This window comes from Carassius carassius, unplaced genomic scaffold, assembly GCF_963082965.1.
Source record: "Carassius carassius unplaced genomic scaffold, fCarCar2.1 SCAFFOLD_100, whole genome shotgun sequence".
NCBI classification, from domain to species: Eukaryota; Metazoa; Chordata; class Actinopteri; order Cypriniformes; family Cyprinidae; genus Carassius; species Carassius carassius.
Window position 1 is genome coordinate 122,501 of NW_026775089.1, and position 12,500 is coordinate 135,000.

General features: G+C 42.1%; 1 protein-coding gene across 1 annotated transcript in view; it reads right to left on the reverse strand.

Moving 5' to 3' along the window:
• The window catches only part of LOC132136688 (dual specificity tyrosine-phosphorylation-regulated kinase 1A-like), a 17,698-nt gene extending 5,997 nt beyond the window's left edge, over window positions 1-11,701 (reverse strand). The window contains exons 1-11 of the mRNA XM_059547267.1: window positions 11,253-11,701; window positions 10,628-10,733; window positions 10,441-10,510; window positions 9,021-9,193; window positions 8,806-8,925; window positions 7,673-7,861; window positions 7,445-7,592; window positions 5,821-6,107; window positions 3,939-4,085; window positions 3,078-3,218; window positions 2,691-2,994 (exon numbers count right to left, since the gene is read on the reverse strand). Coding sequence (XP_059403250.1) covers window positions 2,691-2,994; window positions 3,078-3,218; window positions 3,939-4,085; window positions 5,821-6,107; window positions 7,445-7,592; window positions 7,673-7,861; window positions 8,806-8,925; window positions 9,021-9,193; window positions 10,441-10,450 — 1,519 coding nt within the window. The 5' untranslated portion in view covers window positions 10,451-10,510; window positions 10,628-10,733; window positions 11,253-11,701. The remainder of the gene's footprint in view (window positions 1-2,690; window positions 2,995-3,077; window positions 3,219-3,938; window positions 4,086-5,820; window positions 6,108-7,444; window positions 7,593-7,672; window positions 7,862-8,805; window positions 8,926-9,020; window positions 9,194-10,440; window positions 10,511-10,627; window positions 10,734-11,252) is intronic.
• Between the last annotated feature and the right edge of the window lie 799 nt (window positions 11,702-12,500).

A 12,500-nucleotide genomic window follows, 5' to 3' on the forward strand; every position in this document is an offset into this window, starting at 1 on the left:
AGTGAAACTTTGATATATTTCAAATGTTTATTTCTTTTAATTTTGATGATTATAACTGACAACTACGGTGTTCATCTTCAGTTCTCTCTTCACAGCAGTTCAGTCAGTGTACTGTTTGAGTAAATGAATTACTCCGGGATATTGGTTTGTTTGAACTCAGAGGGAGTGTCAGCCACATTAAACAAGTTAACAGCTTAAGTCATTTGTGGATTAATGCGTATTAGAGACGCGAACCGTTTAAAACGATTCAGTTCGATTTGGTGAACTGGTTCAAAAAGATCTGGTTACATCGAATGATTCGACTGTAAAGTATGAAGATGTAAAGTATGAGCATGTGCAGCACTCAATACTTAGTTGTGGCTCCTTTCCCCTGAATGACTGCAGCAATGCGGCGTGGCATGGAGTCGATCAGTCTGTGGCACTGCTCAGGTGTTATGAGAGCACAGGTTACTCTGATAGTGGCCTTCAGCTCTTCTGCATTCTTGGGTCTGGCATATCACATCTTCCTCTTCACCACAGATTTTTTTATGGGGTTAAAGTCAGGCGAGTTTGCTGACCAATTAAGAACAGGGATACCAGGGTCCTTAAACCAGGTACTGGTAGCTTTGGCACTGTGTGCAGGTGCCAAGTCCTGTTCGAATATGAAATCTGCATCTCCATAAAGTTGGTCAGCAGCAGGAAGCATGAAGTGCTCTAAAACTTCCTGGTATACGGCTGTGTTGACCTTTGACCTCAGAAAACACAGTGGACCAACACCAGCAGATGACATGGCACCCCAAACCATCACTGACTGTGGAAACTTTACACTGGACCTCAAGCAACGTGGATCTTGAAGCACTATTGCTTGTACACTTTTTTTCTAACACATCTTTTCCTTCCCTTCGCCTCTCTATTAATGTGCTTGGACACAGAGCTCTGTGAACACACAGCCTCTTTTGCAATGACCTTTTGTGTCTTGCCCTCCTTGTGCAAGGTGTCAATGGTCATCTTTTGGACACCTGTCGAGTCAGCAGTCTTCCCCATGATTGTGTAGCCTACAGAACTAGACTGAGAGACCATTTAAAGGCTTTGCAGGTGTTTTGAGTTAATTAGCTGATTAGAGTGTGGCACCAGGTGTCTTCAATATTGAACCTTTTCACAATATTCTAATTGTCTGAGATACTGAATTTGGGATTTTCCTTAGTTTTCAGTTATAATCATCAAAAATAAAAGAAATAAACATTTGAAATATATCAGTCTGTGTGTAATGAATGAATATAATATACAAGTTTCACTTTTTGAATGGAATTAGTGAAATCAACTTTTTGATGATCTTCTAATTATATGACCAGCATCTGTGTATATATATAATACGTTTACACAGTGCACACACATATATTATGTAAACAAACACTTATTTTGGATGAGATTAATCGTTTGACAGCACTAGTTTAGATTTATTTTGTTAAGGAAAATTAACAGTCTGGTTTCAATTTGGAGCAAAAATCTGACTTTAAACTTGAAATCAATAAAGTAGGGATGTTCATTTTAACTGGTTAACTGTTGACTGACTGTTAAGAATTTCGATCTTCGATGCGAATAATGTTTACAAACATTATAAACACTAAGCATGCTAGGCATTCCATTCCACAACAAACCATTTAAATTAACAGTATTTAGAAAAGAACAGGAATTAAAAATATAAGAAGCTATAGAAATATATAGCAATAAACAACAAGCTAAAATATTCATTTTGGCCAAAACTAAACTGAAACTAACGTTGGGTCTCTCATTCGACACTAAATCAAATGTTTCCATATTTGCAATGTATTTGAATGCCAGATTATTATTTATTATTTATTTTACTCACGTTCCATTATCCACTTAAAAAAAAATAATGTAATAACATCACGGCGGTACAGTGATAACACTTAACGGCACAGATTCTACTATATATTTAAACTGCGCAGTGATTATTTTTTCTTCCATGTTTGATTGACTGTATTTTATTATGATAATGAGCAGGCTGCATTGTCAAGTGTGTGTGTGTGTGTGTGTGTGTTTCCAAGTGGAAGCAACTACTCCTTTTAGTTAAAAGGATAATCGGAAATTGTAAAAGGTTTGCCTTTATTTGTGTACATTCACAAAAAAAAAAAAATCTTTATGCTTTTGTAAAATAACCCTAAAGAAAAACAGGATGCTGTTTCCTTTCATGCAGCATAAAAACTAACCTTAACTTTGCATACTAGTCTACTTGTTGCACAGCTTTCTGTTCATTTTCTTAATTTATTAAGTAAAAATATATTTCTCGTATAGGCCTATTTATTCATTTTATATATATATATATAGCCTGTCTTTATAATGTTTTTCTCCTCTCTCAGAAGCACTGCAGGTGCGTGATGTGATGCATGTGAATCCTCATGTTCTGTTGTTTGCTGCTTTTTACTAATGTAAAATTAATTCCCGGGAAACAAATGTTAGTATTTTAACAGGTCACAGACACTTGTCATTTCTAATTACATTTAATTCATTTCTTATTTAAAATAACCATGTCAGTTAACGGTTAATAATTGGTTGACGAGCGTCGGTTCTCGGTTAGGAAAAATAACCGAAATGAACATCCCTAAAATAAAGATTTGACATTTATTGTGATAATTCTGGATATAGAGTGATGTGACAACAACGGTGATCAGTGTTTTGTCCTCTCTGACCTGAGCTGGACGAGGTGCTGGACGTGGTTCCAGACGACTGCGACTGCTCCAGCGCTGGACTCGTGGACACACTGCTGCTGGTGTTCGTGCCTTCGTCTGCCGTCTTCTTGAAGAAGCTGTGCTGCAGAGCGTAATACGGCTGGATGCGGGTCTTGGGGTCGTAGTCCAGCATCCGCAGGACCAGGTCTTTGAACTTCAGGTAGTCTGCGACGGCGTGACCCGACTCGCCAGCTCTCCGCCCGCCGGGGCCACCAGCCTCCACACCCAGAATACTGTGCAGCTTCCGGGAGCCGGCAGGTTTATACTGCACACACGAGAGACGAGAAGAGTCAGCATCACCAGACAAACACAGCCAACCAGAAGATCAGAGTAAAGAAAGAATCACACCCTTTTGCCATCTTTGGTCTTCTTCACACACCACGTGCTGTCAGACATCTTCTCAAAGAACTTCCTGGCTTTAGACGCCTGCTCCAGGATATGACTGGGAGGGACGCCCAACACCTCCACGATTTTGTTCATCTGGTCCACCTGCCAACACACATCCATCACAGACGGTAAGAAGACGACTACAGCTGCACGAGGAGGAGCAGTGCTTCACATTTAAATCACACACAAAAAAGTTGTGCTTTCAATGTTTTTGTATTCCAATAAATAAAGTTGATAAGTGAAAATATTGATTTCTCAATTTTAGTACCACAGCAAACATTGCTAGGCTTTACTAATATAAAGTTATTAAGTGAATGCTCTTATAACAAAATATGAAAAACTTTTTTCAGGTAGTTCTAATGGTAGTATTCAGACAAGAGCAGGAATGTAATTAAATGTGAACTAACACCTCATAGTCTTCACTGTGTAAATTAAATATAGATTCATCCTTACTGAAGTAAATAAAGTTATTCATTCAGGAGCAGTGCTGTTTTTCTCTTTGTATTCTGTTCTTTGATTAACATTAGATGACAGATTATTAGGCTGCTGTCACTTTAAGACTGAATGCATGATTCCAGCGGTTCACTTTCAAGAGAAACAACAGTGTTTACAAGGATACTAGCCAAGAGGGACATTTTGACCAAGCATATACTTTGTGAACATGATGCAGATTTTAAATTAAGACAAACCTGGAACAGTAAGATGTTTCTAAGGCGGTAACATCCTTCAGTGTGACTGGTGTAATGTGTTTGTGATGAAGTGATTTGAGAGGACACAGGCTGCCCTCGGTCTCCAGCAGGATGTGTTCGGGTCAGGACTCACCTCGTTAGCGCCGCTGAACAGAGGTTCTCCGGTGTGCATCTCCACCAGGATACAGCCCAGAGACCACATGTCGATGGCCAGATCGTACGGCATTCCCAGCAGCACCTCGGGCGAGCGGTAGAACCGGCTCTGGATGTACTGGTATATCTGAGGACACACACATGAGTAGAGATGGCCATATGGGCTTAAATATATATCAGGATCATTACTTATTGTGATAACAATATAAATGATAAACAATATAAACGATAATCCTGTTTCTTTAGAGAAAAGGGTTATCTTTCCTTATTTTTACCCAAAATAAATGAAGGTTTATTTCACACTGGAGGCCGAGGGCTGCAGAAACTACACTGACGACGCTCATGAAATCACTAATATGGACAAAGTTATACAGTTATCACTGAATAAAACGCAGATATAGACATTTTAACTGAGAAAGCTTGAAGAAAATACACCTAAATTGCAACAATATATGGTTTATCGGTGTCCTTCAAGAAATCTTTCTAAGGATAAAGTATATTTATAATGCAATGCTAATCAATATAGTCTTTATCACTGTATATAATACTATAAAATACTATGATTTCTACCCTTATTCTGTGATATGAAACGTTACTTCAATTTAATAAGTTACTTTAGAGTAAAAGCACATCAGTGATATCTTGATTGATGGTAAACTAATGGTCGACCGATATTAGCCGATGCTGATACCTTGGAAAGCAGGTAGCTGATATAAAGCTGATTTTATTTTTTATTAATATTTAAGAAACCAGAAATCATTTGACAATGGATTCAAAAATAAATGTGTAAAATAAACACTTATACTTTAGATGACCAAGTATTTTTCACAAATAAATAAATAAATATTTTATAAAAAAGTAATTAAACACTGTAAACAACAGGGCACTCAGTATTCTGGGAAGTTTGTGTGCACTGGGAATCATATTTTCCCAAATAAACCCAAGCTAACCCTCATTTTACATACAGCACACAGTGAAAATGACATGAATATCACAGTGGACAAATACATAAAGCACAGTATAATTTCAGAAATCACGAGTTTAAAGTTTAAAGCATTCAATTCACACGGACAGACGTCACACAGAGAACACGTGATCACGCTGGACACACGCTTCACAAGATCCCACAGCTGGACTAGATTACGTTTGCAAAATTTGTGAAATTAAATGTTCATTAATCATTCAAAGATCTGTTTAGATTATATAAATGCGTATTTGCTGAATGCTGACAGCAAACGAGAAGTATTATAATGTTTGCCTTTCTATTACTAATAAATAATCTTTTTAAATATTTTATTCCCATAATACTTTCTGTATACATTAATTCCTTTGTTTAACCGTTCTATCTGATTATTAGACAGACTTCTATCTGTATTAGACAGAAATGTTAATGAGGACGATGACCGAGAGAGAGTGTGTGAGCACTGTGTGTGTTTTCAGCTCCGTCAAAATAAAAATCACATAAAAGTCACATCAGCCAAGTAGAGAAACTTATCGGCTAATGCCAATATTTGAAAAATGCCAAATAACGGCCGATATATCGGTGGACCACTAGTGTAAACCGGCTCATACACATGCAAAACTGTGCTAATATAGTACATTTATTCAAGGCTCAGAGTGATTTTTGTGCACTGTACAGGCATGACCAAACCAAACCAGTTCCAGATTATAGAAGGAGCGATATACTCCTCCTGAGTTTCACGTCTGCCTCCCGCGCTGTCGCTCCACAGCACTAGGCTTTATCGTTATTAGCGTGGGAAGACTAATTCTCATCATGGGAGAATCTATCAGCCATCCCTAGGTTTGAGGTGCAGTCTAACAAACAATCAGAATAAGAGAACCAACAGTGATTGCGGTCTCACCCGCTGCCCCAGCTGACACGAGCTCCCGAAGTCCACGATCTTGATGGCGGATCTCTTGGGGTTGCAGAGCAGGATGTTCTCGGGCTTGAGGTCACAGTGGATGATGCTCAGCTCAGGCGTGGCCAGGAAGAGCAGCGCGGTGCACAGCTGCTGAGCAAACTTACGCGTCAGGTTCAGAGACACGCCGCGGAAATTAGTGTTCCTCAGCAGGTCGTACAGGTTATAGGACAACATCTCGAAGACCAGACACAAGTGGTTCCTGAACATGAAATGGCGTTTCAGATGAACTGGAGGAGACAGAAAGACAGAATGACTTTAATGAGTGTAACGCTTCACTGATGGAAGAGAAACTAATGTGTTGAAGGCTAGACGGCACCCTAACGAAGGGCTGCAAGGTTTAATCGAAACGGTTCTGTGATCAGCTGTGAATCTCCATCACATTCTTTCAGATGGAGCAGCATTTACTACACCGAGCCATGAAACACGTGAATATTGCAGCTTTTGCCTTATCGCGATTGCACTTCAGTATAGGGTGCATCTCTGTCCTTGGACACGCCGCCTGAATCACAGGGTTTTCTGCCCCTCTGTTCTCATTAACTGCACTCAACAATGAATCCATTTACAGCCATGTAGAAAAGACAAAAAACTAAATATTCCTGCTAACTGGCACTGCTTTTGGGGTAAATTTCATTTTTCCTTTGTTTTCAAGTTCTTCTGGATGGAAGCATCTGCTGATTGATTCAATTTACACATAATGAACTTATCAGCCATTGGAAGGAATAAAACACGTGCTCTTGTAAAATAAAGTTGGACCGACACCAAAAAACAAGAGCAGTCTCAGCTTCCTGATGAATAATCGATACCTCAGGCAACTAAACTACCTCACCCTTGACTCTTTGACTCAAACTCCAACCCAGCCAGCCCTAACCAAAACATTTCCCAGGTTTTATCTGCTGGGACTGGTCAAACAGACGGAAGAAAGGTTTTGGCAATATTACATTGGAAAACACAACCAAATGACCAGAGTATTTTTGGGTAAAGAACAGTCTTAGAGTCCTGCACGTATTCTGTGGCTCAAAGGTTTTTAGACCATAATAACTGGCACCTCAGCTCTGTCTTCGCAAGCGTTTCGTCTGTTCTCAGGTGCTTTTAACATTTGCAGAAGTGATATTCACTTGGATTTATAACAGTTATCTGATTGACAGAAACTCTTCAATGGTTTGGTGTAGAAAGAATCGATGGTTGGTCTGTGAGGAACAGTATCACGACACTGAACTTGTTCAGCACATGTCCACAGACAGACAGGAGCCAGTTTGTGTGAGAGAGGGAACACACGCTAACACGGGACCCTGGCCTATACTTTTAAACATTTATAGTTGCCCAGCACGCAGACTGCCTTAAATTGAACGGTTCATTCCTCTCCAAACACTGGTTCATACACACAACCTCATGACAAAGACATTTAAGAGAACACGTCCCCATGCTCGCTCGTTCTGCATACAAAACCAACACTGAGGCAAAATATGACCAAATATTAGAGAGCAGCAGAAATCTGGCTCCCTATGGGAGCTTTCTAAGAATTTGATTCATCTCCACCACAGGAGCTGTGATAGTCACACATTACCGATGTAGTACTTCATCTCGGTGTCGTGTTTGTTCATGAGCTCCAGCAGTCGGACTTCAATCTGAGCCTGATTCAGAAAGGCCTTTTTATTCTTGATGATCTTGATGGCGACCCACTCCTGCTCCACGCGGTCATAGGCCTTCACCACCTGCCAGAGACGAACACACACGTCAGACCAATCCAAACACACCGGACGAGTCTTTACTAGCGAAGCTGAGAGACACGGACCTGACCGAATGAGCCTTTGCCGATTAGAGAATCAATCTCGTATCTGTCCATCCATTTCTCTCCGTTTTTAACGATGTAGTCAAAGTTGTCGTCATCGTAACCGTCGTTGTAAATCTTCCTCTCCTTCTTGTTGCTGGAGTCCTCGCCCTGACCCTGTTGGTGACGACGCTTCTTTTTTGCATAGTATACCTGCAAACACAGAGCAAGCGTGAGATGACCCCCCCGTGATCACAACACACACATCATCATCACATCATACACACACAACCTACAGGTCTTCATCGCAACATGCCAAAATAAAAGTCTGGTTTAAATGGAAGAAATATTTGTGACCCTGGAGCACAAAACCAGTCATAAAAGGTCAAAATATTTTTTAATTGAGATGTATGCATCATCTGAAGCTGAATAAATCATCTCACCATTGATGTGTGGTTTGTTCGGAGGACAATATTTGTCTGAGATACAACTATTTGAAAATCTGGAATCTGCAAAAAAAATCTAAATATTGAGAAAATCATCTTTAAAGTTGTTCAGATGAAGTTCTTAGCAATACATATTACTAATCAAACATTAAGTTTAGATATATTTACGGTAGGAGATTTACTAAATATCTTCATGAACATGATCTTTGTGCTACTCATGAATGCTTTAGTGCTGCAGGGACACATATTACTAGTGTACAGCAAAATGTACTTACTGTAATAATAATAATAACAAACAATTAGTAAACTTTCAAGAATAATCACATTTTCACAAATTTTGCAGCACTTTGTTTTGTCAAAATAATGATAGGAATTAATTCATTTGATAAAAAGATTTATTTAAAAATGTTAGTTTCATGCCTTCATCTGATTGATAGAAAAGCTAAAAAATAGGGCCATTATTGAAACAACTGGATAAAATAAAGCTTTTTCTGAGTAAATTAAGTGGATCAAACATGAGAATTTATTTTAAGCTTAATAACATTCAGACTAAATAAAAATAAAAAATGGAGAGAAAAAAAAACTTTTGAAGTAAAAATGTAATGGATTTCATAGGGCCACTGAGGCAAGTGATATTATTATTATTCATGTCCAAAAAACCTGTTTCTTTAAATCATGTTCAGCATGAGTTCTGCTTCCTGAGAGACGCACCTCATTGATGTGTTTGTATGTTTTGATCAGTTCGATGGAGAGTTTTCTTAAGGGTGCAGTCGCTGGATCCCGGAAACACTGAGGCATCCGCCGCTGAACCATCACCAGATCAGCAGTTACCTGTAACACACACACACACACACACACACAGGTCAGCGCTCATGAGTGGAGCACGAGCTCATACACACTCACTATAAGCACACGCGAGTGTGTACCTGTGGGGCCTGCAGCGCAGCGGCTGATTGGTCAGCATCGCTCGGCGGGTGACCATCACTGAACGGCGGGTGAGAATGGGGCGTCTGCGCATCCATCTGCACACCAGCCGAATGGAAAGAAAACGAGGGGGCCAGCCGAACAGAGAAGGGTTTGCATGCTGAGGTCTCTCCTCCTGTAACACACACACACACACAGATGACAACCTCCTCCAGTCTAGGAACGTCTAATGCTCTGACTCAGACATGAACGACAGTCTCTTTTCTCGTCTTTGTTTTACGGCAGCGAGCGCTCCAGTGAAACACAAGCCAGAAGCTCTGATCGAGTTACAGAAGATCCCAAACAGCTGGGACCGAGACGGCAGATCATGCAGAACGATGGCTTGAACGTTCAAGCACACACACACACACACACGCAGGTCTAATCAGAGCTGGTCGAGGGAGTGAGTGTGTGTGTGTTTATGACTCAGCATCAGCATCACACACACACATACTGAACTCTGTCACACTGTAAAGGCAGGAACAGCAAGCACACAAACACTAGTTTCTAGTTTTCTAATCAGATGATTGCAGTGACAGACCTGAAGCGTGAGCGAATGATTTCACACAACACACATCTAGACGACAGCGGAGGATTTCAGCAGCACCCATCGAACTAATAACAGCACAATAAAGACTACATGTGAGCGTTTGTGATGTTTGGAAATGTGACGTCTGCAGCGAGTGGGAATCTGCAGATCATCAAGTCGTCATTTATCAGAGTCTCTCCCACCAAACACAATGCAGCACATTCACACTGGAAACCAGATCGAGCCCAGCAACAGTGCCTCATTACCATAGCCTACCACCAGGAAGATGCCACGCCATTGGCCGATCAGCTAAACCAGCAGCCAATCAGGAAAGGGTATGCAAATAACCCACTTTTGTTGCTAGGGCAAAGCTCTGAGGCTCCAACCAATAGGAAAACAGGTAAGAGGCATGAAATTGAATTGCACTTTGACACATTTCCCAGCACAGTTTAACATTATTTGCTGATAGAAAAGCTCTCGGGTGAAGAACCTGGAATCAGTTTGTGTGAGAGAGGGGCCCGGGCCCTGGAGACACTGCCACGGGACCCCGGCCTGCATTTTTAAACATTTAGAACCCACTGGCACGCAGTCTGCCCTAAATAGAGCGCTCGGTTCCTCTGTAAGCGCTGGCCTGACAGGAGCCTAAAGAGGAGTCTCTGAATAAACACACACTGCTGCAGCCTAGAATTAAACTGCTGCTCCGGTCTGAGAACAGCACACTACTGCCCTGTTTAATACTGTAACGCTACTCTGACACAATCTGCATTGTAAGAGACGCTATATAAACACAAGGTGACTTGACACACACACACACACACACGTGAGCAAAACACAGGATTAGGATCACTGCTCACCTGTATGCATCGTCTTCTGACAGATCTCATATCATTGTGACAGAGGAGTCCATCTGCAAACCACAGCCCACTGCAAGAACAGCACAGACGTGTGAGCGACCACATACTGTACCTGTGTGTGTGTGTGTGTGTGTGTGTGTGTGTGTGAGAGAGAGAGAGAGAGAGAGAGAGAGAGACACGAATGTACCTGAAGCGACACGCGAGTGGTTTCAGGTGAGAACAGCCCTGATGTCTCAGCAGGGTCTTGCCGTTTTATGAGATGATTGACTTGATCTTTAACCATTGGTGAAGATCTGCGGTGAAATCAGTCCAGTTTAGAGCAGCTCATCAACACAGCGGGTGTTTACAGCACACACACACACACACAGAACAACCGAGATCACAATAAAGCAAACAGAAACACGACGAAGAGCCCCTCATCATCATCTTCAACTCGGGCACTAGTTACGGACGTGACTTCGACGCTGTTAATCAGTTTCGCGCGCATGGCGAGAATCAAAGCTGTCAAATCACCGTTAGCTTAGCACCGGAGCCGCGCGGAGACTGACAGCTTGTGATGCTGGGCGCGAAACGAACGATCATCGGCGAATCCTCGCTAGTTGCACAGACGTTAGCAGCCCGGGCCTGTAAACGCACCGAAGCCTGAGCCAGAAAACAGCCCCGTTATCGTGCTGCGTCAACGGAAAAGTGCAGAACGCGTCGGATCGCGCATCGGTTCGCACGGAGCGAGCGGATCCGAGGCTCTGGTACGCGGCGGCGGGATCGCTGAGGGCAGCTAAGTGTTAGCCGCGCCGCTAGCCGTCATCACTCACCGTGTGGCGCGCCTCTTTCTGACGAGAGGAACGAGAATCCTCCGGAGGATCCGCGATCATTCCCAGCCGGCCGCTTCCTCGGGAATCCCTCTCCAGAGCAGGTCCGATGCGGAGAAGCGTCGCGGAGAACAGAACAGATCGTCGCGTCTCTCTCGGTGAGCGTCGCGCGCTCCGCAGCGCAGCAGTCCCGCGTGCGTCCGTCAGTCACTCATCCTGCGCGCGCGCCCCCGCCGCCGCCTGGACAAAATGGCGCGCTCTGCAAAACCGCGCACGACACTCGCGCGCTAAACTCGTCCCGCGGCTTGGCTCAGCGTCGGCACGGCGCGCAGATCGGCGGTTGGTGTCTCGGTCGCAGTCGAGCGGCGTCAGTCGCGGCGTCAGTCGTCTGAAGGAAGGGAAGAGAGTCGGGAACAAAATGGAAGCCGAACGAGAGCGTTTCCATGACTACTGTCCATCACACGGCCAAGTTCCCGGATGAACTCTTGACGCAGGAGCAGTTCTCGGGTTGCCATGGAAACTGCCATTCAATTTGACGTGTCGTGGGGCGTGGCGAAAGCGACTGTACGTGCGCGCGACCATAGACATATACGTTGACGTGCGGTCGAACGGCCAATGGGGCGTCTAGGTATTTATATGTCTGTGCGCGCGACAAGGCGACAAGCGAAGATATATTTGGTTGTGGCTAGAAGGGACACAGATTTTATTATTATTAATCTATTATTACTTCTTGCCAAATTTAATATTCAACGCAGTCAATTCACTCTTCAAAATACTTTATTCATTGTTTTTTTTAAAAAAAAGAGGTAAAACAGTATATCCAAACTATTTCATCTTTCAAGAATCTTAAAGCTGTTAAAACAGTTCATTTTTCATCTTTGTAATTTAGTTAAAGCTTCCATTTTGTATTACCTATTTATTGTTATATACATGTGTAAGTGGTGCTTATTTTTTTAGCTTTTATCTTGGGACCCTGGCATTAATAATAATAATAATAATAATAATTACAAATCTATCTCCCTTCTAGCCTTAACCGAGATATTCAAGCGAGGTCAGTATTTTATTTTTTTCTTCAGATAATCATGTGCAAGCGGTTATTGTTAAATAATCTAATGCCTGCCTCTGATGATCCTGTTGAGTTTTTGTGTGTGTAAGTAAGTTTAAATACAAGTTTAAGTATTATAAATGTCGATTCCTGGAAGTTGCTCCAGGTTTTGCGGGATTTAAAACGTTTTGAACATTTTATTTCAG